The 25,797-nt window shown below is 52.5% G+C and overlaps 1 protein-coding gene across 3 annotated transcripts in view; it reads right to left on the bottom strand.

Annotated features, from left to right (window-relative positions):
* The window catches only part of PSD (pleckstrin and Sec7 domain containing), a 114,436-nt gene that overhangs the window by 19,095 nt on the left and 69,544 nt on the right, over positions 1-25,797 (bottom strand). For 2 of the 3 annotated variants that reach the window (XM_074958528.1, XM_074958529.1), the window contains exons 6-10: positions 12,724-12,924; positions 11,032-11,112; positions 10,280-10,392; positions 9,459-9,517; positions 8,791-8,880 (exon numbers count right to left, since the gene is read on the bottom strand). In XM_074958528.1, the coding sequence (XP_074814629.1) occupies positions 8,791-8,880; positions 9,459-9,517; positions 10,280-10,392; positions 11,032-11,112; positions 12,724-12,924 (544 nt within the window). The remainder of the gene's footprint in view (positions 1-8,790; positions 8,881-9,458; positions 9,518-10,279; positions 10,393-11,031; positions 11,113-12,723; positions 12,925-25,797) is intronic. The other variant, XM_074958530.1, reaches the window with a different exon arrangement.

Below are 25,797 nucleotides of genomic sequence, written 5' to 3'. Positions count from 1 at the left end.
TTGGATGTCCTGGCCGGAGCCCTTATGCAATACTATACAGGGCACGTCAAGCCATACTTTTTGTATACCACCAGTCACTGCGATATCTAGGCACTAAAATATATTGACCAAAAAAGGGCATAACATTCCAACTCAACGCAAGCGTCATGCCTCCCTTCCCAGGGTTCAGTCACTCGCCTTGACCTTTATATTGTACAGATACATGGTGTCAACTCCTGTCATCACTGAGATCAGTACTGGCCTTTGCTCACAAGGGCCACAGGCGAAAACATTCTGATCACATCTAGAAGGGTGGTCTGTAGTCTAGCCAGCACCGACCATAGCCCCGGGTCTCATACCATCTGGGTCTCATTTCTGCACCTCCGAGGAGGATAATTGGAGTTCCACCATGGAGCACACAGCTTCTGCACCTAGCCTGCACTGCTAAACAAGCTTGCTGAGCAACAACCAGCCTCCTTAAGTTCTCTTCTCTCTACCTGCAGGCCACGCTACCATAGGCTTCGATCTCAAAAGCCCAGTGGGGTCAGGACAAGCCTAGGGATGACGAAGGCTGCTCCCTGAAGGTGCGGTGGGTGATTTAGTGGGGGGCGGGAGTGTTCTTTTGAGTCAGCACTAAGTCAGTGCTTCAGCTACACTACTGCTGGCTGGCTTCCAGGTGAGACGTAAGACTGAAGCCCTTGTCACTGAGCCTAGGTCCTCAAAGGTATTTGGGTGCCTAACTCCCATGGCACTAGGCTCTATTTCTTGGTCAACTACATATTTGAGCAAACACGTTCTGGCTCCTTCAATCCCCCCTGCAGCTTTAATTGGCTATGGTACTCTGCTTTACTTCCTGCCCCAAACTGTTGTTGTGGTTAAACAGCTACCACATTCCACCCCAGAGGGGCTGCAATTCAGTGATGGGTAAAGTGATTCATTTTATATATAGAGGGGAATACAGCAAGCAGGAGAGTATCTCATTTGAAAGTGCTTGGGGATCCAGCTGTTTTGGCAGAACCCCTACATTCAGGCACAATATTAGGAGCTGGAACTTGTCATGTCTCTGTTCTGCTCTAAGCGACTTGCACTGGGGGCATATGACAGGCTCCTGGGCCCCTTTGGATCCATTATGAGAACTGACTTAACCAGACTGGAGGGATCAAGGAATGGCTCTGATCACCCATTAGGACACCTGTAATGCTGAAGGGATTATACAGGTTCTTGGGAATTCTATGCTGGAGAGCTTCAGGTTAGAGCTGACTGCCAGAGCAGGGCAGGGAATCCAAAATACATGAGCCCAGTCCAACGGGGCCCAAGCAGCACCCCCTAACCCATTGGAGACCTTAGGAACAGTGAACAAAACACTGCAAATGGCTGCACCAGCTGTGTCCCTCAATTAGCGAAAGGCTTCTGCCATGTTTCTGTGCAGGAGCCAGCGCTCCTATAGCCGAGGTTACAAACATGTTACCATGAACATGCCCTGGGAGGTAGAGCTTTTCAGCTGCACGTTGCAGATGAGGAAACTGAAGCATAGAGGGCCTAAAGACCACATTTCGCCATCGGTGTCATGCAGGCAAGTGCCATTGATTTCAGTGTGCGCTGAGCACATGTAGCCAAGGTGACTGGGCTCAGGTCTGCGTCCAGCTGCCTGCACGCAAAGGGAGCAGGGAATCTGCCCAGCGTAGGGGGCGTGCCTGGGACAGGAGCATGGCCAGGGCATTTCTGCACTCCACCAATCCCCAGCAGGCAGATGGCCCCATGGGGCCGTAGCCAGCTGGGCACACTTCAGAGCAGCTGCCAGCCTTCTATCTAGCTACAAAGAACTCCCCACCTCAGTTGTACAGAAGAGGTACTTGGCACAGTAGACCACACAACCACCCTTCCTCCCATGGTAAAGAAAACTAACAACCAAGAGGCAAGGGATACATTGACGGGCTGGCTGAACCACTGGTGAAGAGATAGGAAATAGATGTAATAAAGAGCAGCTTCTCCTCATGCAGAGATGCTAAGAGCTGGTCTCCAGGGAGTCTGTATGAGGGTGAGTATTATGTAATCCATGTCGGTGAGGAGGGGGCCAGCAAGAAGGGGGAATTTCCCAACGAGACATGTTTGGCATAGTGAACACCAGAGAAGACTGCAGGAGACCGGGGGAACCGGGCAGCACTTGACTGCAGAAGTCATTGAGCACATGGCAAAAGTAAGCATTATCCACTGATGGGGCTTTGGGCACATGGATCCTCGGCGGGCAAAGATGCAGGGGTCCTCATGGACTGCAGAAGAGAGTATGCTAGTGGGATTAGCGAGAGGGAGGTGAAAGGGTTTTGTGGTTAAGGCTCAGCTCTGGGAATCAGGGTTTACTTCCCACCTCCTCAATCACTTTCTATGCGACTTCAGGCACTTTACCTTCCTATGCTTCTGTTCCTGAGTTGCACAGTGATGTTCCTTGCCTCCCCCACAGGGGATGCGAGTGGCTCATGAGACTTCATTAATTTTTTTAAGGTGCTTTGAGTGCAGATGGCAGGAACTATGGCCATGCAAAGGGTCATTCATACAATTACCAAACAATGCTGCAACTCACTTTGGAGTCCTGGGGTGTGGTTTGGCTCACTCACACCACAGGCAAAGGCTTTGGGAAAGGGGAATTTAAGGCTGAGCGAGCAGATCAGTAACTTGAGAAGCAAATCCATCTCAGACTGTTTTGTTCAAGGACTAATGGCCTCTGGAGACTCAGGGACTTCAAGGCTAAAGTCAAACACCAGGAAACCCAAACATTTCATAACATGGAAAAGCAGGGTTGAGCTCACTGAGGTTGAGGCCAGACAGCCCCACCAGATCAGGTAATCTGACATCCTGTGCATCACGGGCCACCACCACCAGCAGACCAAACCCACAATCAGATTTAGACTAATTCTAGCAATTCCATCATCCTGGCTTTGTTCTTTTTGTTGTTACTTTGTAAGCTGTGTTGGTTTGGGATCAAGGACTCTTTTCTAAGGAGTCTGAAGTCTATGGCTTAACTTTTGAGAAAGTGGGGTATTAAAAATGGGCACCACACCATATTGGCTTATCACTGGTTTCATGTCTCCATTGTGGCTAGGCTGGCTGTGGTCAATGCTCCTCATATCAGTGGATGGCCCACAGCAAGAAAAGGCCCAGTCTCATGAGGAAGAGGAGTGGGGACTGAAGGCTTACTGATTGCCCAAGCAGGAATTGGTCAAGTAGGTGTTTTGGGTGGTGTGTGTATCAGTAAAGGAGGCTGGAGTTGGCACAACCATAGACTGCTATGGTTGAGAGTAAAGCATTTGAGTTTATGTGGTTATATACTTGTGCCTTCTTATATGGATAGCACAGTCTGAGTTTATTTTCTCCGGGGATCCAAAAGGGGGCAGAGTTAAGGTGGTTTTGTGTCCCTGAACTGTGACTTTCCATGCTTTCAAATGTTTGGGTTTCTTGTAAGTTTAAACTTCATTTTTCATTTCTTGTCTAACAGTTGTCATACATTTGTGTATGGCTCTCCATCTCTGAAGTTACTGTTACATATGCTCAACCTTCACCTTAACAAAGTTTTTGTCTGTGAATTTCCTTAGTTTTTATGTAAGTTTTAAGATGGGAGTGTGGCATGCGTGGAGCTTGAGGAGGCCGTTCTCCCACTTCTTGCTGACTTCCCTGCGATCTGCAGGAAAGAAGCCCCACTCCCACAGACTACAGCCGGTAATTGCTGCTTGCCATGCTGATTACAGCTCACTGTTACCATGTGCTTCCCCCCATGTGGCTGGCTCCACCTGATCTCTCTCCTCTTATACTCAGGTGCAGGGATCATCATGATGTACATGTATGTGTGTACAGCACCTAGCTACTGCCCTACAAATAATGAGGAGGTGTACAGAAGAAAAGGGATCCCTTCCAAGGGAAGGAGGCAAGGAGGGGAATAGGGGCTCCTGAGGTAAGGGGGAGCAGCACCCCCACCTCTCTCTGTGGACCTCCAGAGGCCCATGTGAAGGGAGCCAACACTAGCTATCTTAGGAAGTGGAGCAAAGCACCACTACACCAACTCCCTGGTGTTGGATCAGAGGATCTTCTGAGGGCCTTCCCCAATGCCCTCTCCCTGCAGACGTTAGGGGCGTGTCAGGACCCGCTGCCAATACCTTAGCAAGCTTCAGGAAAGCTCCTCAGAGGTCAGCCAGCCCCTCCCCTCCTCTGCAAACCCTGTGTATTCCTGGTGAGCTATAATTAGACAGGCAGCTGTGTCAAGGCTAACTAGGCTCCTTGGTCTCCAGACAGCCCTCCGCCAGCATGTCAGAGAGCTGATGAGCATATGTAGGCTAGTTGGGAGCTACCAGGCTAACAACGCTCTCAATGAGCTGGGGGAATTGCAAGGGGCTCAAAGGGGCCTGCTAGGGCATACAGTGGTGGCAGCCCAACAAACCCCCGCACGCTTGCAGGAGTCTGTAGGGGACTGGTGGCCCAGGGAGCCTCTGCTGGTTTGTGGAGTGGAATGTCCCACGTATGCCCCTTCTCCACTCCTTCCCATCACCATGCCTCGCCTCCCAGCTCTCTGGCACTCTCCAGGATTTCTTCTCCACTGCCCTCAAGCGTTGTGCTCTCCTCTCATCCCACACTTCTGCCTACCAGTCTCCTACTACCCACAGGAAGCGAGCACCTTTGCTGGTCCATGGGTTGTGAGCGCAGCGGGGAGGTGGGGGCAGCAGTACTGTGAGCTCTTCCTGCTATCCCTGCTAGTGCCTGACTGAACCCCCATGCACTTCATTTCAAACATCTGCTCCCTGTTCCCAAGTGAGGGGCTGGAGAAAAGTGGCAGAAGCATGGTCTGACTGTGGTGAGATCTGCTTTTTAATACCTCTTTATTTAAAAGCAGCTTGTCTAGGGCCCTTTAGCTGTGGTGGAAACAGTCGCTTTTCATCAGCGATGAACCTCCCCACCGGTCAGTTACATATGGAGGTCTTAGCTCAGCAGGGGAAAGGGCTAGATCCTCTGGGCCAGATCCTTACCTGCTATAAATCAGCATCCCTTTTTAATGCCCAGCCATTGTTTCTGCTATTGCCCGGACCCGAATGCTGCATCCCAGCTGTGTTCGCACCACAGCCAGCTAGAGAAAAGCCATCCCTGTCCTTGGTGCATGGTCTGGTGCCTCAGATCACATTGCAAACCAAGATCCTGGCTCGCAAGGAGTTAAAAGCTGTTTGCATCTTGCCTTAACATGGTGGCTTAGCATTTACTATTTCCATGCCTATAGTCATGATCTAGGCTAAGCAGGCGGGGGTGGGGGGGCGTTGCTGAGGGACCCCAGACTTTGCAACTGTTCCCAGATTGGATATTCACCCCCAGAGCCGTACACACCACCCATCCTGGGCAGGAGTCCAGGGCTTGGAAATTGTGCTGAGAGTAGACGCTCCCTGCTGTTAGCAAGCCTGCTGCCCTCACCCCTTGGGCTCTCTGGCTAGCTGTCACACTGGCTGTAGCCCCGTGAGATCAGTGCACCTTTCACTGGCCCTGCATCCCAGCTCGCTTGTGCCTCTGAAATCTTGGTGTTTCACATTTGTTTTCCCCTGATACAAATCAGCTGCGTTTGCCAAGGCTGTTATTTCCGGTATCTGCTTAGCAAGTTCTGTGTTCATGGGACGGACGGCTCAGAATCTACTGAGATGCCAAAAGAGGCTTCTCTCTAATGTTACAATTTTAAGACAAAATTGGCCTGGTTATGATCTAACTTGGGGCAGTTTACACCTGTGTAACTTCCTGGACATGAATGGAGTCATGTCTGATTACCAATGGGGTAATTGATGGAGCTGGCTGAGGCTCGGGTCACAGTGCAGAGCAAGCCTGGGTAAACATCCCTGCCTGGCCCCCAGATACACACCACAAGAATGAGGCAGTTGGACTGCGAGGGTGGAGATAGGGGACCATGCAGCCCTGGGGTGACCCATAGGAGTCTTGAGTGTTGTCCAGCACAATGTTTGCAGAGCATGCCCTGTGCCAGCTACACAGTACCCCAAATCCCACAAGCCATGGGATCAGTGGGCTGGGAGCCATGCACGTGCAGTTTGGAACCACTGAGCAATCCAGGAAGGGCCAAAAACAGAACCGGGGAGAATCAACTAGATTTCCTCCCCATTATTAACTCTTCACCAATCTATCTACCTGTACTAGTGCCCCTGGAACACTGCAACATCAGCCTGTCCTGCTTCCCTGGAGCTTTGCAGCTGCCACTCTCAAAGCATTACACAGGTCACTATTATAACCCCTATTTTACCAATGGGGAAACTGAGGCACAGTGACATGGGGGGTCCCACCCTGCCTTAATGGCATAGAATCCAGGCCTCCTGCTTCTCAGGCTCATGGGTTAGTCACAAGGTCATCCTGGCTCCTGCTAGCCCTATGGGGACTGTAAGGCTTTCAGCAGGCTGACGCTGCCCAGTGCAGCTGGCAGACACAAGGACTTCAACAGCATACACGAGGGCTGATGTGTTGGCCCCCGCCTGCGCCAGTTACTGTGACATGCACGTACTCGGATCGCTTGCACAGGAGAGGCAGTTAGAGGAAGGCTGAGCTGTATGTCAGGAGCAGCCGTAGGGCACGTCGTCCCAAGGACTGGAGCCACACAGCCTGGGGTGCACACTCCTGCACTGTGCTACCGCTGAGCTGGTGGGGCTGAGGAGCAGCCGCTCAGAGATGCAGGTGCCTTGTGGCTTGGTTTGGTTCCTTGGGCTCAATCCTGGTTGCAGCATAAGCCACGGCAGCATCCCAGACACATCCAGGGCCCGGTGAGGAGCCAAGCTCAGCGGAGACAGCCCGCAAGGGGCAGGGCCAGTGCAGTGCTGGTGGCTCAGGGCCCAGGATGGGAGAGTGGGGGGAGGCTGTTCTTTCCCACACAACAGCTTAGTCACGAGAGCTAAGTGACTCCCTGTGGAGTCGGGGCGAACGCTCTTAGGTGGAGGCAGCCAGCTTCCTTCCACACTGTGAGTCAGCCCTGCAGAAGCCATCTCGAGTTGCTGTCACCATCGCCCTGTAATGGCCTGGTGCAGTCACCATCAAACCGCTGCCACCTCTCCCTTCCCCGCCACCTCTCCCTTCCCCACCACCTCCTGCGGGGGGGAAGGCAGGCTGCAGCCTGGCATCGCTGCCACCGGCACCACGGCAGGCTCTGCCTGGCAGCTTGCTACCGCTAATGCCGCTGCCCTCCTCTGGCACCTCCCACCTGTCAGCGTCAAGGTGCTTCACAACCGTCCCCAGATTCAGCCTCACGGCGCCCTGCTCAGTGTCTCTATGTTTTAGATGGGGAAACTGAGTCACAGAGCAGCAGGGACTCTCCATATGTCACGTAGCAAGTAAGTGCTGGGAACTCCTGGCTGTCTTGCCTCTGCTTTAACCACTAGACAATGCTGCCCTCCCTGTGCTGCTGCGCACAGTGTTAGTGGCACCCCGTCGCTGCTCCTCGTGGTCGCGCTCTCTTGGGCAGACGGAGGGCCCCAGGGAGCCGAGCTTGGTTTGGATCCACAAAAGGGAGGACAGCAGAGCTCAGCCAAGCTAGCGGTGAGGGGAAGCCATACCTACCACACTGCATGGGCTGGGAGAGTGTGTGCACTCCCCACCCCACCCTCCCATGTTCATGTGAGCCATCAGCTGTTGGGACCCTGATCCCCACACTCCCATTCCGAGACAGCTGGGCACAGCAGCCTTTACCAAGTCACCTCTAGAGCAGCCCTAACAGACAGAGACACGTTGGGCCAACACAGCAGGCAGGACTCTAGCTGGATGCCTGGCTCCAGGGGCAGGATGGGGAGGTACAACACAGTGGGCCTGTGCAGGGGAAGTGGGAAGTCTGGGGGTAGCTCCACCCAGCTCTCCTTGGCCAGAGGGGAAGGTTGTTCTGGGTCAGGATAACACAGTGGAGCTGGAAAGGACACACCCCAAAGGAGGTTGGATGGAGGGTAGATGAAGGGGGCGGGAGGACCGTCCAAAGGAGCAGAGCTCGCTGGCTGCTAGGGATGGTGCATTCGCAGCGCTCTGCCTCGGCACATGGCCAGGGAGAGGGTTCCACCCAAGCAATGGGCCTCAGTCTACGCTAGCAGCTTGAACCAGTTGCAGCACGTGCCGGTCACTGCCTTCGCATTAGCCATGCTGAGCTGGGGTCAGTTTTGCTCCGCATCAACACTAGTGGTGTCCTAATCCTCTTCAGTTGTAATGCCTTCTGGGTATCTATCCCACAATTCCTGGCTCAGCTTCCAGAAGCAATGCATTCTGGGGCACCATGCGGGGCCACTGGTTTACTGGGACTCTCCCAGGACTTTGAGCTTATCTGCATCCACACAGGCACTAAACCGGTTCAGCTTCAGTCTGGACCAGCTAAGCTTTGCTGAGTTACTCAATCTGCTGAGACGCTGTTTATTTTTCTGGTTTTCTGACCCCTGGGGCATTGTGTGTGGATGCAGAGCATCCTACAAATGTGCAAGAGGCTGTACGGGGGTTAGTTTCTCTAGTGGATGCCAGGCCATGGCACATGAAAATAAATTTGCTTTGCACGAATTTACAGCCATAGTTCAGGACAACAAATTGCCCCTCCTAGCAAACACCTGCTCTAGAGAAAGCTGCTGCCTAGGGTAATGCGGCCTATGCAGTCTGCTCTGGGTGCAAGACTGCACCCCACTCAGTGCCCCAGACAACGCCTGAGTGAGCCAGCCAGGCGCCGGGGGAATCCTTTACTAGGAAGTGGCACAAAAGCAGTTTTCTAAGAGGGATCCGAACCTGAACGCTAGCTGGCCTGGCTCAGCTGGGGAGACTGATCTGAGTTACCTTGAGCAGCTCCCTGGGGAAATCACTCCCTCCGTTGAGGCCTTCCAGGTTCCCAATGAAGTCAGAGCAGGACATTCTCTTCCCGATGTTCTGGTGGTGACAGGGGCAAAGAAATGTGGCTGGTTACCTTTGGGGAGTGGGAGCAGTGGCTGGCCGGAGAGCCCCCCTGCACCCTGGCGGTAGGACAGCCAAGCATTACAGAGCAGCACTGCCTGGATCTCATGAAAGGCCACTTGGAGATGTGGAGAACCTGGCCCCCTTTGCTAAGGGCCAGGGAGCTTTAAAAAGCCATTCCTGTCAAAATTCAAAGCCCCAAGGCCACTCAGTGATTCCCTTCCCATCCCCCTCACTCTCCTCCCTTGTCTTCCTTACCTCTCCTTCCCACTCCTCTCTTCTCCTCAGCCCCGTCTCAGCTTGCTGCTGCTTTGCCAATGCCCTTCTCTCTCCTGCAACCTTTTCTACCCGCTCATCACGCCTTCTCCACTCTTTGTTGCTTCTCCTTCCCATCCTCTTGATGCCCCCACACAGCTAACGGGCTGGCTCCCACATACCGCAGGTGCCTTCTGCTAACACGCAGTCAGACAATGGCCACTTTGCTCCCTCCCAGATGAGAAGACGCCTAGTGGAGGAGCAGAGCATGCAGGGTGCTGGAGCTAGCAGGTACTCACATGCCCATGGAGGTCTGTGTTTAAGAGCATCAGGGCACAGGTCAGCGTGTGGACTCCGTCTGCAGCACAAGCACAAGAAAGGTGATCAGAGCACCACTCAGATCAGCTGTGCAGGCTGAAGTTCCATTTAATTCTACTGTGTGGTCCCGGCCCCAAAGCAACTGCACTTGATGGGATTTTGCACAGCTGCTTTGGGGCTGGGACCACACAATAGAAGAGCAGTGAAGCCAGAATTAATGCTACAGAACCCTGTGTAAGCTTTGACATGGCATCCGGCACCCAGCAAGCCCTAAATCCCCATGCACATGGAGCTGACTCAAGGTTGATTCAAGGTGAGGACATGCAGGCATGCGGTGGTGAATTAAGTCAAGAAAGAAACAAGGATGTAAAAAGTCCAGATGAAATAGAGAGATCTGGGCAACTGCTGGTGGCCACTGGAGCATCTGGTTGCCCTGGCTATTTCACTTTGAAAGTCCCTGCCATTCTGAGTCACGGGACTCAGACATCCAAGCACACAGTTACACTTAAGAGTAGCTCCTTTCTCTCTCCTGGTGCTGATCTACTACAGTTACAGGTGGCGAGTGTCCAAACTGTGCATGTCTAGGCCATAACAAGTCTGGCTTTCAGTGAAGCCTTATCTCTGAATTTCCTGGGTTTACAACACTTAGTTTGGGAATAATTACAACATCCCTGTGATTTATTTATCTGTCAGGTACTGGCATGTGGTCTCTGCCTTAACTCCAGCTTAACCTAGTTTTGGTCAGGGAATCTGCACCCAGGTTTACAAACACACACGCAGCCACAGCCATATGGTAGCTCACCCTCAGAGGAGACAGCACTGGGGTTGCACTGATAATAGCGTTGTGAAAAATGAGCCAGGACTCGCTCTCTCTCCTGAGTCTCCCCCATCAGGGCCAGCTCCTTCAGAAAGGACCTGAAGAATAAGAGTGGGACATGCATCAAACCAAACACCACCTGCCCCGCCCCACCCTGTCAAGGAGCAGGATAATTGTCCTTTCTGTAACAGACAGGAAAAACACCAGTGCGTACAACAGGGAGCCCAGAACTCCTACATTGTTATTTCATCCACTTGGAGGATTCCCCACCGAACACGTGATCAGACGGTCCCATGTGCACATCTCAGAACTCTACATCAGGTAGGACAGTTTGCATGGGAACAGCGGCTGAACCCATCCCAGAACTGTCTGGGCTCGGAGACTGAGATTGTGGATACTCAGCTGTGGCTGGACGGTGTCCAGAATCCATGACATCTCCCTCCACTAGACTGTAAGGTTTGGTATGTCCTCCCATGTTCTTAGACACCAGCCCACGTGATGGGCTCCCATGTTGGAGATGGTCCTTGGGAAAAATTACATTTCTTGGGTAAGAGGAGAAGTCTTCTTGAGATGTGAACGGCTTTACAACCGCCTTTTGGTGCTGGGTCTAGGGCCAGCCTGTGTGTGGGGGGGACCTTTTGCTCTTAACTGCAGATGGCCCGTGTTGCTGGGGTGCACATAGATTCTGATGGTGAATGGCTCCTAAAAACATGTGTGGCCCCATGAAAGATTCTGACCTGAGAGCCTGGTCCAGACTCATCCCAGTGAACACGAAGAATTTCAGATATTCCCCAGCCACCATCTTACTGAACTCATTACTGAAAGAGAGGGGAGAGAGAGTTGAATAGACCAGACCACTGTGACAGACCAGTGTAGAGAGAGAGAGGGAGGGATGGAGATGGAGGGGGAGGTACAGAGGAAATTTTAAGAACATAAGAACAGCTATACTGGGTCAGACCAAAGATCCATTTAGCCCAGTGTCCTGTCTTCCGACAGTGGCCAATGCCAGGTACTTCAGAGGGAATGAACAGAACAGGTAATCATCCAGCGATTTCAAAGCACTTAGTACAGGGGCGGGCAAACTTTTTGGACTGAGGGCCACACTGGGTTTCTGAAATTGTATGGAGGGCCAGTTAGGGGAGGCTGTGCCTCCCCAAACAGCCAGGCATGGCCTGGCCCCCACCCCCTATCCGACCCCCCCCACTTCTCGCCCCAACAGCCCCCCCGGGACTCCTGCCCCATCCAACCCCCCTGTTCCCTGACAGCCCCCCGGGGATCCCTGCCCCATCCACCCCCGCTCTCTGTCCCCTAACCGCCCCAGGATCCCCTGCCCCTAACTGCCCCCTGCCACCCCATCCAACTCCCCTCTCCTTCCTGACTGCCCCCTCCCCCGGGACCCCTGTCCCATCCAACCACCCCTTCTCCTTGACTGCCCCCAGACCTCCTGCCCCTGACTTCCCCCCGTTGCCCCATCCAACCCCCCCTCCTTCCTGACGGCCCCCCTGGGACCCCTGCCACATCCAACCACCCCTTCTCCCTGTCCCCTGACTGCCCCTGGAACCCCTGCCCCTGACCACCCCCCACCGCCCCATCCAACCCCCCCCCCTTCCTGACTGCCCCCCAGGGACCCTTGCCCCCATTCAACCACCCTGTTCCCTGCCCTCTGACTGCCCCAACCCCTATCCACACCCCCGCCCCCTGACCACCACCCCCGAACTCCCCTGCCCTCTATCCACCCCCCCCACTCCCTGCCTCCTTACCACACTGCCTGGAGCACCGGTGGGTGGCGGCACGGCTGCACCAGGACAGGCAGCCGCGCCGCGCAGCACAGAGCACCGGGTCAGGCCAGGCTCTGTAGCTGTGCTGCCCCAGGAGCTCGCTGCCCTGCCGCCCCAAGCATTGCGCCGGCGGCGCAGTGAGCTGAGCCTGCGGGGGAGGGGCCGGGGTGAGCCTCCTGGGCCAGGAGTCAGGGGCTGGGCAGGACAGTCCCAAGGGCCGGATGTGGCCCGCGGGCCATAGTTTGCCCACCTCTGACTTAGTACCACACCAGGGGACATGAGATAGGACAGTGGACAGTGTGATGGGGGTAGACACACCCAATACAGTCGCCAGCTTTGAGGTGTTTCGCACTGATCTCCAGAGGGCAATATTCTGAGTTCTCCCTGGAGCCTGAATGCAGTAATACTTGGTGTAAATGGTGCATGTGGGATGAATTTTGGGCATACGTGGCCTTTTAGATGTGGGTCGTGCGGAGCGCTCCCATGAGCTCCTGCTAAGGGCAGTCTGTCCTTGGGTCTGGCTGTCTCTTTCCTACCATTCTCTGCATGCTCCTATGCCCCTGTGGAGCACCTATGCATGCAGCAGGCTGCTCTGTCTCCTCAGTGACTGAGCAGCACCCTGGATGAACAGCCTCTCCTCATAATACCCACACGTACTTCTTCCCCAAATGGCGAGCCACGTCTGCTTTTTTGAATCCGTCCAGGTTGTAGAGCCTCTTTGCCAGGCGCTTGGCAGCCTCGAGGTCGGCCTTGTGCCCATTGGACAGCGTGTCTGTGCTGCCCAGCGCTAGCTGCTCCGTGCTGTCCATCTCGGAGTCTGAGTCCGAGACCAGCTGACTCAGAGGATGGTCACTGCAACAAAAACAGAAGCCTCGGGTAAGTCTTGCAACAAAGCTTTTTCCATTGCATCCTGCTAAGGCATCTGGGCTCCTGACCCCAGGCTCGCCATCCTTTCTGCAGCTCGCTACCTGGATCTCCACAGCTCTCTGAGGAAAGACGTCCCAGGAGGCTTCAGCTCTAGACACTGCTACTAGGCCGCAGTACTGGCTGGAAGTACGAGGGGTGGGATCCGGGTGTTCCCCACTTTGGTTTTGTTTGATGCCCAATCTAGAGTTTGGAGGCAGAGCTGTAACCCATCATCTGACCCCTCCAGGCTGTCTCCTGCCGCTGGGCCGAGGGGCTAGAACCTTTAGGGAAAGGGATATAATTGAAGACTTGCCCTGCGTATATACCGTGCTCTCCAGTTGTGCGGTGTCTGACACATCCCCCACTCTGAAAGAAGCCAGCCACGTCTTGCCACCGGGATCCACCCCCCATGGTGCCCTCTCCTCTCTTTCTCAATACACCTGCTTGCTCCTTCCCATCCTCTGCATCAGACTGGGACAAGCTGGACAATTTTAAATCCTTTTAGACCCCCCAGAGCCAAATGTTCACAGGTTCCCCAGACAGACTCTAAGGTTCACCTAGCTCATGAGTGCAGATCTAAGCAGGTGCACAAGGTTTCCCAGCAGCATGGTCAGTGGAGCGGACCAGCGGCAGGCTCAACAGAAAAACGAATCCAGCACACTGTGGGAGACTGGGCGGGAGGATGACTCCTCTGCAGAACAAGCTCTCTCCAGAGATGCCAGTCCAGGGCTCGCCCCTGGTTCTGAAAGGCCCCCTCCAGCCCCTTCTCCACTAGTGCAGAGCAGGTTTCTCCTTGCTGTGCTGACTCAGCTGTCTCCAGCCCTGTGGAGCTGAAACCCAGCTTTCGGAGAAGGGAGGAAATTCACACTCTGCCACGGGCTGGTGGTGCTGAAGTGGAGCCAGGCCCTTGAATGGGGAACTGGGGATGCTGCTTGGCTGGTGGCCTGGAGAGCTGTGCCTGGGTGCAGCACCCCGCAGGGAACATGGAAATTGCATTGGTTTATGGCCACCACTGGCCCAAAGATAGGATCCAAGCTGGAAAAACTCTGGAGACTCCCTGCTGGACTGACTGGATCACAGTCCCATGGCCTTGAGCTCAGCTTAACCCCTGAGTGCGGGCCTGGTGAGTAATACCTAGCTCCTATAGCTGTGCAGTGTTGTTGTAGCCCTGTCAGTCCCAGGCGATTAGAGAGACAAAGTGGGTGAGGTCATAGCTTTTCTGGGACCAATATAAGCACCCCAGTAACCTCAGCCTTGTGCTGTGGATACATCAGCAGGTACTTTAATGGTGCCACCCCAGGGTAAGTTTGGGACTATCCATAACACTGTACAAACTCAACTCTTGGTTTAGATCAGTGGTTCTCAAAATATGGGTCGGGACCCCTCAGGGGGTCACAAGGTTATTATATGGGGGTCACGAGCTCTCAGCCTCCACCCCAAACCCCGCTTTGCCTCCAGCATTTATAATGGTGTTAAATATATTTAAAACTGTTTTTAATTTATAAGGGGGGTTGCACTCAGAGGCTTGCTATGTGAAAGGGGTCGCCAGTACAGAAGTTTGAGAACCACTGGGTTAGATGGTGCCAAGCTCTGTGAGCAGCTGCCCTCCTCACCCGAAGCGTTCTTCTGCAGGGGGCAGGCCCAATCCTAGACTCAGTGCAGAAGGCCCAGGGGAAACCCTGTATGCACCAATCAGGGAAGCTGCTAGTGCTGTGTGCAGTCCCCCAGCACCCATGCGGGTTCTGGGCCTCCCTGCAGGAGCTGCTGGCATTGCAAAGTCCCTCTTTGCCCTCTCCAATGCAGGCAGGTGCCCTAAAGGCACAATCTAGCTCTTAATCATATTCCTCATAATTGCCAGTGCTATTTCATCTGTGAAATTCTTTATGGTTTATGGAAATACTGTCCCCAGCCAAAAGACTATGGGCCAGTGAATTCTCACAGCTACCAGGGGTTTAGACAGGCCCACTCATACACTTACACACACAGAACAGAGCCATCAGCTCCTTGCACAGCCATTGAGTGCTCCTTAGCCTACATCCTCCCCTCCCCGCTCCTGCCTGCATATTGAAGGCATGCAACATAGTGCCATGCATTCTCTGGGTCCCACAAAGCGTGCGTCCAATTTATGCAATGGGCTGATTGCAGGATCTTCGTCCAGTGTGCGACACCCATGAATGTAAATGCCTTAATGGACATTTTAACTGGAACAAACTCCCTGCATTCCTAGGAAAGCAGTAGTTTTATAATCCAAACCAGTATGCTGACTTCTTTACTTAGCACTTCTCATCCATTGATCTCAAAGCACTTTACAAAGGAACAGCGATACTATTATCCCCACATTACAGATGGGGAAACCAAGGCACAGAGGGGCAAACAGAGAATAGAGCCCAGCTCTCCTAACCTGCAGTTCAGTGCCCAATCCTGTGTATTCTGCTTCCTGTACTACTTCACTCCTTGAGGCCTTAGACTGACATGTTAGAAGAGTTATTCTAGGGTTAGCCTTCAGATCAGACTGACCCAGAGACAGAGAAGTTCGCCCAGTCAAAAGCATTCAGAATCCCTTCAACAGAAAACATTCAGCAACACTGACCTCGTCCAGATTTTCTGGCAGCCCCATAATGTCTTAGTCTGATTTATTTTTACGGTCCTCTAATTGACTTTTAAGAGGCCTTCTTTCCTGAGCCAGTTACAGAATCAGATCTCCTGCAGAGCCTGCTTCATCCACTAAGGACACAGACTCCTCTCCGTTCCACACGGTTCGAGTGCACACTGCATGTGTGGAATTCTGGAAGCCAGCCAAGCATGCTCCACACAGCGGTCAAGTGCAGAGGATGGCAGAGAGCTCTCCTGAGTGCAGCGGGGTGGAAGGGGGTGGAAGGAGATTTAGAGGAGGATTTATTTGCTTCTGAAACCATTTGCTTCCATTTTCCCCAACTCCCCAGCTTAGTTTTTGAACATGGTTCTTAGTCTTGATCTTTGAGTCAGGGGGCCAAATTCAGCTCTGGTGTAAGTAGGTGTAACTCCCACTGAATTTTGTCCGATACGTGCCTGTGATTACAATAAGACCAACACACGAAGTATGGCCCAGTGCTAGGGCACTAGCCTGTGTTTTGACACACCCAGGGTCTATTGCTTGCTCTGCCACAGACTCCCTGTCTGAACCTGGCTGAGTGTGCCTCAGTTTTCCCATTTGTAAAATGGAGATAATAGCATTTCCCTCCCTTTCAGGAGTGGTGTGGGGATAAATACATTGATGATTGCATGGCACTACAATATGGATATCATAGATTAGAGTTTGTTTTCAACCCCAGTCTCATCTACTGTCAGCCAGCCTTCCAACCCTTACACACACTGTCCCACTATTGCTGTTGGGAGCAAATTCCTGGGTTGGAGTGGGGGGCACAAAAAAGCCATTTCTTGTAGCCAGATAACCCATAGCCAGCCATGTCACAAACATGTCACTTGACTCCAGGGAGCCAAGTCTTAACTGATCCTAACAGCAAGCATAGCCTGACTCTTTAAGGCGGCATCTACAAGCAGCTAGCAAATCACGTTCCAACTTGTACCTGGCTGAAGGCCCTTTTTGTGCTTTCCGTCCAGAGTCGACTAAAAACCCACCTCTCCCTTTCAGATTCTGTCCACCCGCTGCCAAGGTGATGCTGCTGTTCCATTCTGTTAATGACCAACATCTCCACTGTGCTCCAAATAAGAGGGGACATTTCAAGCCCAACTCAGAGGGGTTATGAGCTCTGTTGGGCCTCTCGAAGTAACCTCTCAACTGCCTTCTCCAGATTGATTTTCTGGCTATAGCTGAAGGCAAAATCTTGCATTGATCTTTACTATAATTTCTCTCTTTCTCTCTCAAAGTCCACATCTCTCTCCAGTTTTCTCCCATCTGCTTCTGACTGATAGGTGGGGTTCCTCTTTGCCTCTTTAAACTGGCATGCGTGGATTAGATAGCGCACTCCTGAAAGCTGTGTAGTATCTGAAATCCACCATCTCCAGCCTGCAATCCTGATTTCAGGCTCTAAATCAGCAGAACCTACGGCAGAAGATAATCTATCTGGCACTTAACATTTTAAGATAAAAATGAGCTGATTCATGCTCCAGGCTTTGAAATTAACTTTTTTTTTCTAATGGCAGAGCTACTGTACTATCTTTAAATTGGAAGCAGCAGCCTTGATTCTTTAGTCCTCAAGTTTGACTATACTGATGACAAGCTAAAATCCATCCCTCACCAAGTCAAAGTCACTCTGATTTTTAAACAAAAGTGCTTTCAAGGAAGAAAACCAATAACCAAGTCTTTCAATCAGTGGCAACCAGAACAAAATGTGCATGGATGTGAGTGTCATAACCAAGGTGACTCCATTTTCATAGAATCATAGAATCATAGAATATCAGGGTTGGAAGGGACCTCAGGAGGTCATCTAGTCCAACCCCCTGCTCAAAGCAGGACCAATCCCCAATTAAATCATCCCAGCCAGGGCTTTGTCAAGCCTGACCTTAAAAACTTCTAAGGAAGGAGATTCTACCACCTCCCTAGGTAACGCATTCCAGTGTTTCACCACCCTCCTAGTGAAAAAGTTTTTCCTAATATCCAACCTAAACCTCCCCCACTGCAACTTGAGACCATTACTTCTTGTCCTGTCATCTTCTACCACTGAGAATAGTCTAGAACCATCCTCTTTGGAACCACCTCTCAGGTAGTTGAAAGCAGCTATCAAATCCCCCCTCATTCTTCTCTTCTGCAGACTAAACAATCCCAGTTCCCTCAGCCTCTCCTCATAAGTCATGTGTTCCAGACCCCTAATCATTTTTGTTGCCCTTCGCTGGACTCTCTCCAATTTATCCACATCCTTCTTGTAGTGTGGGGCCCAAAACTGGACACAGTACTCCAGATGAGGCCTCACCAATGTCGAATAGAGGGGAATGATCACGTCCCTCGATCTGCTCGCTATGCCCCTACTTATACATCCCAAAATGCCATTGGCCTTCTTGGCAACAAGGGCACACTGCTGACTCATATCCAGCTTCTCGTCCACTGTAACCCCTAGGTCCTTTTCCGCAGAACTGCTGCCTAGCCATTCGGTCCCTAGTCTGTAGCTGTGCATTGGGTTCTTCCATCCTAAGTGCAGGACCCTGCACTTATCCTTATTGAACCTCATCAGGTTTCTTTTGGCCCAATCCTCCAATTTGCCTAGGTCCCTCTGTATCCTATCTCTGCCCTCCAACGTATCTACCACTCCTCCCAGTTTAGTATCATCCGCAAATTTGCTGAGAGTGCAATCCACACCATCCTCCAGATCATTTATGAAGATATTGAACAAAACCGGTCCCAGGACCGACCCCTGGGGCACTCCATTTGACACCGGCTGCCAACTAGACATGGAGCCATTGATCACTACCCGTTGAGCCCGACAATCTAGCTAACTTTCTACCCACCTTATAGTACATTCATCCAGCCCATACTTCTTTAACTTGCTGACAAGAATACTGTGGGAGACCGTGTCAAAAGCTTTGCTAAAGTCAAGAAACAATACATCCACTGCTTTCCCTTCATCCACAGAATCAGTAATCTCATCGTAGAAGGCGATTAGATTAGTCAGGCATGACCTTCCCTTGGTGAATCCATGCTGACTGTTCCTGATCACTTTACTCTCGTGTAAGTGCTTCAGGATTGATTCCTTGAGGACCTGCTCCATGATTTTTCCGGGGACTGAGGTGAGGCTGACTGGCCTGTAGTTCCCAGGATCCTCCTTCTTCCCTTTTTTAAAGATTGGCACTACATTAGCCTTTTTCCAGTCATCTGGGACTTCCCCCGTTCGCCACGAGTTTTCAAAGATAATGGCCAATGGCTCTGCAATCACATCCGCCAATTCCTTTAGCACTCTCGGATGCAACTCGTCCGGCCCCAGGGACTTGTGCACGTCCAGCTTTTCTAAATAGTCCCGAACCAACTCTTTCTCCACAGAGGGCTGGCCATCTACTCCCCATGTTGTGATGCCCATGCGAATGAGCTAAAACATTTCAAGGCAGTTTTTCAAACTGTACTTTCTAAGGCAGCATTTCTGTTTGGCTTGAAGAACTATTTAGCTCAAATGTAAGTCTAACATAAAACCTTATCCAGAAGATTGGCCTACACTTAAAAAATAAATCAATATTCAATCTAGTACTGTACAAGCATCTTCTGTGAGTTATCTGCAGACTGACCTGAAACTCCCTCAATATTCCAGTTTGGCATCCACACAGCTTGCATGACACCCCTCCATCCCGACCAGGAGCCCCCTGCTCTGCCCCACGCTCCTCAGAGCACACTGCTATTCCAGTCTGGGGTTGTATTCTCAGCTCTGCTGCTGCATCTCAAGCCTGACCTGCCACAACCCCTCACCATGTCACTAACAGGTCAGTTCCCAGGATACCAGTTGTACAACGCCACTTCCTGTTCTTTTTACAACTGTTCTTGTGGGACCCAATTCATGTAATGCCACTTCCTGAACTCACTACAACTGTCGCCAGGGGACAAGGAATCTTTTCATGCCACCTCCTACTCCTGTAGTCACGAGGAAAAGATTAACATTGTACTTTCTCCTCTTGCCTGTTACAGCCCTCACCTGGGGAACAGATTCCCATTGTGCCACTTCCTGTTCTCATTGTAATAACTGGCAATGGCTCACACCCTGTGGGAGTTTATCTGTTTGTCCGGGGTGTGGGTGTTGCCTGCATGGAGTTGGCTGTCCCCCCACATGCCATACAGCTGTGCACTTCGAAGTCACTACATGAAAAAGGGGAACATTCATTCTGTTATTTTCCCGGTCAGTCATTCAACACTCCAGCTGCCATTTGTCAACTGTCCCTCTCAAAATCCTGCTGTCAGCCCCTTCTAGTTGCTAAGCACCCTCTGCCTCCCTTTCCTCGTTGCCATAGCATCCCCTGTCAAGGTGGATACAAGCAGAAGGGAGCAGCTAGCTTCAGCCAGCCTTGGTTAGTAATCGGTGCTTTCTACTACAGCTCCCCATCCCAAATCTAGACACCCCTTACAATATTTGGCTTCTGAAGCAGCCCTCTGTCTTGCCACCACTGAGTGCTTCATACTGGTATAAAGGCACCAATCAATTCCCTCGTTCATGCTAAAATTCCCATCCCTGGCATGAATTCACGTTGTGCTTTCTGTCCACACCAGAACACACCCCACTCAGACTGATTGAAGCCCTGCCCCTTCCTACCAGGAAGAATTAGGTTCTCAGTTGCTGGGTGTGTTTGGGACAGCCTCAGCATGGTCCTGTACGGCCACAATGTGCTTGAGTCTCGGAAGAAGAAAGGTGGTCGGCCAGATAAATACAGAGCAAGCCACATTAGGTTGGAGTGATGTTTTCAGAGAACTCCGCACTCCTGGTGCTGGGCACATCAACTTAGAACTGGGGCATGGGTTCCCCAAAGGCAAAGGACTGTCCAGGTCCCATCGCAGGAAAGAAGGGGGTTCATCTCCAGGCTTTGTCCAACCACCTAGCACTCAGTCGGTATTAAGGACCCAATCCTCCAGCCACTGTGTGCACAAAGCTCCCATTGACTGGAGTGGAATCTCTCCCTCTCTCTACACACACACACACACACACACACACACAATGGGGTGGAATCTCTCTCTCTACACACACAGAGAGAGAGAGAGAGAGAGAGAGAGAGAGAGAAGGATCTGGCCCATTTAAACTGGCTGAAGGATGTTCAGGAGGTTTCACTGGAGGATCAGCAGGGCCAGGGCAGCTGGGTGAGGCTCCCGGCACCTGGGCTGGGAGTCACATTGTATTGTCCAGATTTGATGAATTGGGGGATTTTCTTAGTGTTTTGCATGAATACTTGTGGCCGGTGATATAGGATGATCGCTGGAAGGAGGGGGCTTCTTGACTGGGGCGAGAGAGCAGCCAGAGCCCACCTGGATGCAAGGGAGACTTAGATGTACTGTGCTGAAGGAGGCCAGGCCTGAGGCCCTGAGAGTTTCCTATGCTGTGTTCAGATGCTCAATAAACTCTTCTGTTTTACACTTGCTGAGAGTCACTCCGGTCTAGAGATCAGGGTTACATTATTCCTTCTGGGAGTGGAGGCCCTGGGAGTCCAGAGTGAATGAACTCCCTGATGGGGCCCACGGGGAGAGACAGGCGTGCTGGAGGCTCAGAGAGGTGCAGTTCCAGGAGATGGAGGGGCTTATAGCTTAACCCCCGAGAGAGAGTGGACCCGTGAGAAGGGCTGTCACACTGAAGGGGGTTCCTCCCAGGGACCGTAGGGAGCTGAGAGAGAGCAGGAGTCCTGTGAGTCCATGACAACTTGGTAGCAGAGGGCGGTTGGTGGATGCACCCTGTAGACAGTTGGCTGAGAGCGGAGGGGCTCTGCAGTGAGTGGCTGCCAGCAATAAAACAAGAGGAATTGAAGGAACCAGCAAGGAAAGGGCCTAGAACCAGCTCCCTGAAAGGGACCTTGCAGGTCGGTGCAGGGAGAGAGGGCTGAGTGTGGGGAGGCTCACCCAGGAGCAGCTGATTGCCTAGCTGGTAGAGAGTGACCAGTCCAAAGAGCAAGGGCCAGATCCTAGTGGGGCTCTCTGGACACCCGGAGAGCCTGGCAGCAGCAGCGGGTCCACCAGACCTGGTTCCCCAGTCAGGAGGGGGACATCCCAACCTGGGTTCCCTCCAGTGGAGGTAAAGAGATGGAAACTGGAGCTGAGAGTGCAGGAGCTGGAGGAGCGGAGGCTAGCAGGTTAGCAAACGGCTTGGAGCAGCGGAAACAGGAACTGGAGTTGGAGGAGAAGCAGGCAAAGAGGACTTGCGATGGGGTACGTGGGGAAGGACCCCAAGATGCCAGTTCACTAGGAAGCCTAGATTCCAAAGTGTGCCCCAGTGTAATGGGGGAGGGGTTTCGATGCTGACCTCACTGCCTGTGAGAAGGCTTCTGATTCAAACTCAGTTGATCCTATGGATGAGCTCTGCTCTCTAACCCCACCCTGCTTGGCCCTGAGGCCATAAAGATGTTCAGAATCCGGGGACTAAAAATGGTTCAAACAGGCATGACTGCTTAAGTTTGAATTGAACCCTGATGCGTGTAGAAAACATTTCCAGGATTATGCAAGACCCCAGACATCACCTACAAGGAGGTCACCACCCCACTCGGAAAATATCCCCACAAAGACGTGTATAATCTGGTGTGATTGGAGCAGCTGTCTAACATCTGCCATCCAGACTTTAAGATGTGGTTACTGGACCAGGTACACTAGCAAATGAGTGGGGGGAGATTCAAGTCGGAGACTCAGAAGGGGAGTCACCCAGAGACCTCTCAGAGGTGGGACTTTAGGAAGACGATGCAGAGGTGCCCACAAATGCCAGAGTAGGCAGACCCCCCCGCCATGGGACCTGGGATGTAATTACTGTAGGCAAAAGGACACAAAGTGGTGCAGTGTCTAAAAACAAAGGAAATCTTGGCTCAAGAGAGCCCTCAAAGGGTTAACATGGCAAAGGGAAGACAACCTGTAATACAGGCTCAGAGAGCGAGCTGTGTGTCTATTCCACAGCTCTATCCCTTCGGAGGAAGCAGTCACCCACCAGCTCCTGGGGGCAGAGCTGGTCAGGGAGGAGTCACAGACAGGCTTCCACCCCAAGTCCAGCAGATAGGTCTTGTTATACACCCCTGGGCTCAGGCACCTCTGATCCCTGGTGGGAGCGGAAAGTGGTGATCAACTGGGACATATTCACAGGGTGGAGACATTCTGGGACCAAGAATTCTTGTTAGTGTGGTGCAACTCCACCAGATGCTGAGGGACTGTATAACTTGGCTGAAGGTCCCAAATATAAAGCCATTCACCCTGTCTATGGCTCAGATTCCTGTGCAGACAGAGGAAGGATGGGGGGGGCCTGGTAGCTGGGGTCTTTCAGCACATCAACTTTGACATACTCTTGGGTGACTGAGTCTCTTTAAGACAGGCTCCAGACCTTGTAACAGTCAAAGAGCTGAACCCAGAGATAGGAAGGCGGAGAGGGCAGGAGCCAGTGAGCATGTGAATGGCCCGGCTGGCGAGGAGGAGGGGATGTTCTCCCTGGCTAGTAGCACAAGGAAGATCTACGAGGCTTGGGTTACCTGCCTATCTGCAGCCAAATCCCTGGAGTTGAGCGTGACTGGCTGGTCCTGCACCGGGGAGAGGTGGCTCAAGCTGGCTCTGATGCTGTAACCAAAGCAGTGGGCTCGTTGCCTAGATGGGGGCTAAAGTGACGACAGCCAAGGCGGTGGACCCAGATCCAGTTGTGCCCAATGCATACCTAACCCTGAAGGGGGTGATCAGACCCCCAGTTAAAATCATGTAGATACATCTGAAATGGGGCACCCAAAGTGGGCCCCAAAGAGGTTGGGGTGCATGATCTGCACCTGCGGAGGTGCTGATGGGGAATGGATTGGAGACCTGGCCAGACAGCGCCTGGGGTCTTGGCTGTGGCTAAAGGTGGGTGGGGTGCTTAGTCTGGCACCAGCAATCCACCCAGCAGAGGGCGTGGAACCTCCAAAGGGGGGAGGTGAGTTACCAGGAACAGGGTGGAGACCAAGAGGTGTGGAAACTGAGACATAGCCAACAAGGGCTTGGCCCGAACCCAGCAGCTGAACTCCAGACTGAGCAACAGAAGAACTCTTCCTTGAAAAAGCTGAGGGTCCTTATGGGCCCCGGTGTTGCAAGACCCTGGGGAAGAACTGCAGGGAAAGATCCCTGTAAGAAAAGGGATCTGGTACCGGGAAAACTGAACCTTGTGGGATCAGGGGGCCGCTGGTGGTTCACCAGAAGTACCATGTCCCTCCCTCTAAACATCAGAGGGGCCAGTGCACCAGGCAAGGGGGCTGCAAAACTCTCACTGTCCCAGAAATTCACAGGGGGCCACTCTTTTGAGTTGGTGAACAGAAGAAAAGTGAGGGGACCCCGGGACTTGAGAAATAAATGGGAGGGAAAGATGAATGGGAAACGGGTGGTGCTGGTGGAGTACATTCCAGGGAAAGCTCACTGAGCCTATGGGCTTGGCCAGGAAGAATCTAGCCAGGGGCCAAGGAAAGCAGAAGGGCCGGTACGGCAGTGTGCTGGCTCCTATGGCACCAGGGACCAGGAGAGGAGTCTCGGCTCAGTGCAAAGGGTGCCTGGAACTGGGACAGGCCTGTGAAATCATGAACCAGCTGAAGGAGGTGAGTCATGTGCTGGTGCGGCCCAATCGCATGAGTGTACCAAGTTAACACAAAGAAGCCACATGTTGACAGGGAGTGGTTGGTGCTGCTTGTGTGTGGGCAGAGGAAGGAGAAGGTGGGGGGGAAATCCCCTGGTGGATCTCTTCCCTGAGACAGGAGCCAGCCTCCCGCTGGAATCAATCCCCTTCTCAGACCAGCTAACCCTGGCCCAACAGGCAGGGAGCAGGGGCCTGCGTCCCTACCAGCAACTGCTCTCCAGCTGGCCTGGGTTCACTAAAAGCTGTCCACGGGGGGAGGGGAGACAAAAATAACATACCCACCAGGTGTTCCCCATTCACAGTCATGGGGAAAAAAGCCCAGGACCTGAAGAGAGAGATCAGTGACATGTTGGTCCTAGGGGTGATCCAGCTACCCACCAGCCCTGGGCCTGTCCTGTGGTGCTGGTCTCCAAGAAGGACGGATCAATCAGACTTCGTGTGGACTATGTATCAGAAGCTCATTGCTGTCACCGTGTCTGATGTCTGCCCCATGCCTAGGGCTAACAAGTTCCTAATCAAGTTGGGAGGAGAAGTTACCTCACTACCAGGGATATCACCAAAGGCTACTGGCCAGTACGTTTGGACCCAGATGCCGGGTTGGAATCTGCTCCCATTACCCCTATGGGACTCTTTGGGTTCCTGGTCCTAGCTGTCAGCCTCAAGGCAGCACCTGCCACCTCCCAGTGCCTGGGGAATCAGTTACTGAGGGGAGTGGAGTACTGTGCCTGGGCGAGCATAAATAATATCTGTGTCTTCAGGCCAACCTGGGAGGACCATGTGTTCCAGACAAAGAGGGGGATGAGACACCTCCAGGATGCTGGACGACTACAGAGGACAAAAAGGATAAGGTGGGGATGGCAGAGGTGTCATACCTGGGCCACTAGGTGGGAAGAGGCCATCTAAAGGCAGAGCCTGCCAAGGAGGAGGGGATCAGAGATTGGCCCATTCCTCAAACCAGAAAACAGGCCCAGGTCCCTAATGGGATGGCAGGGTACTACTGGAGGTTTGGAGCAGAAGCTCCAAACTGGAGCAGAAGCAGCTGTCCTATCTCGGGGTCTCTCCTTCTGCCCCTCCACCCCCTCGAACATGATACAGTTCTGTGGTGACCTAGAATCCTATTTTCGACGTCTCCGACTCAAGGAATATTTCCAAGATACCTCTGAACAACATAATGATCCACAGAGGCCTGCCTACCAACATTACAAAAAGAAGGATTCTAGGTGGACTCCTCCTGAAGGTCGAAACAGAGACTGGACTTCTACATAGAGTGCTTCCGCCGACGTGCACGGGCTGAAATTGTGGAAAAGCAGCATCACTTGCCCCATAACCTCAGCCGTGCAGAACACAATGCCATCCACAGCCTCAGAAACAACTCTGACATCATAATCAAAAAGGCTGACAAAGGCGGTGCTGTTGTCATCATGAATAGGTCGGAATATGAACAAGAGGCTGCTCGGCAGCTCTCCAACACCACTTTCTACAAGCCATTACCCTCTGATCCCACTGAGAGTTACCAAAAGCATCTACAGCATTTGCTCAAGAAACTTCCTGAAAAAGCGCAAGATCAAATCCGCACAGACACACCCCT

The sequence above is a fragment of the Natator depressus genome, chromosome 7, assembly GCF_965152275.1.
Source record: "Natator depressus isolate rNatDep1 chromosome 7, rNatDep2.hap1, whole genome shotgun sequence".
Classification (NCBI taxonomy): Eukaryota; Metazoa; Chordata; order Testudines; family Cheloniidae; genus Natator; species Natator depressus.
Note: the sequence above shows the minus strand (reverse complement) of the source record. Positions and strands in the feature narration are given on the sequence as shown.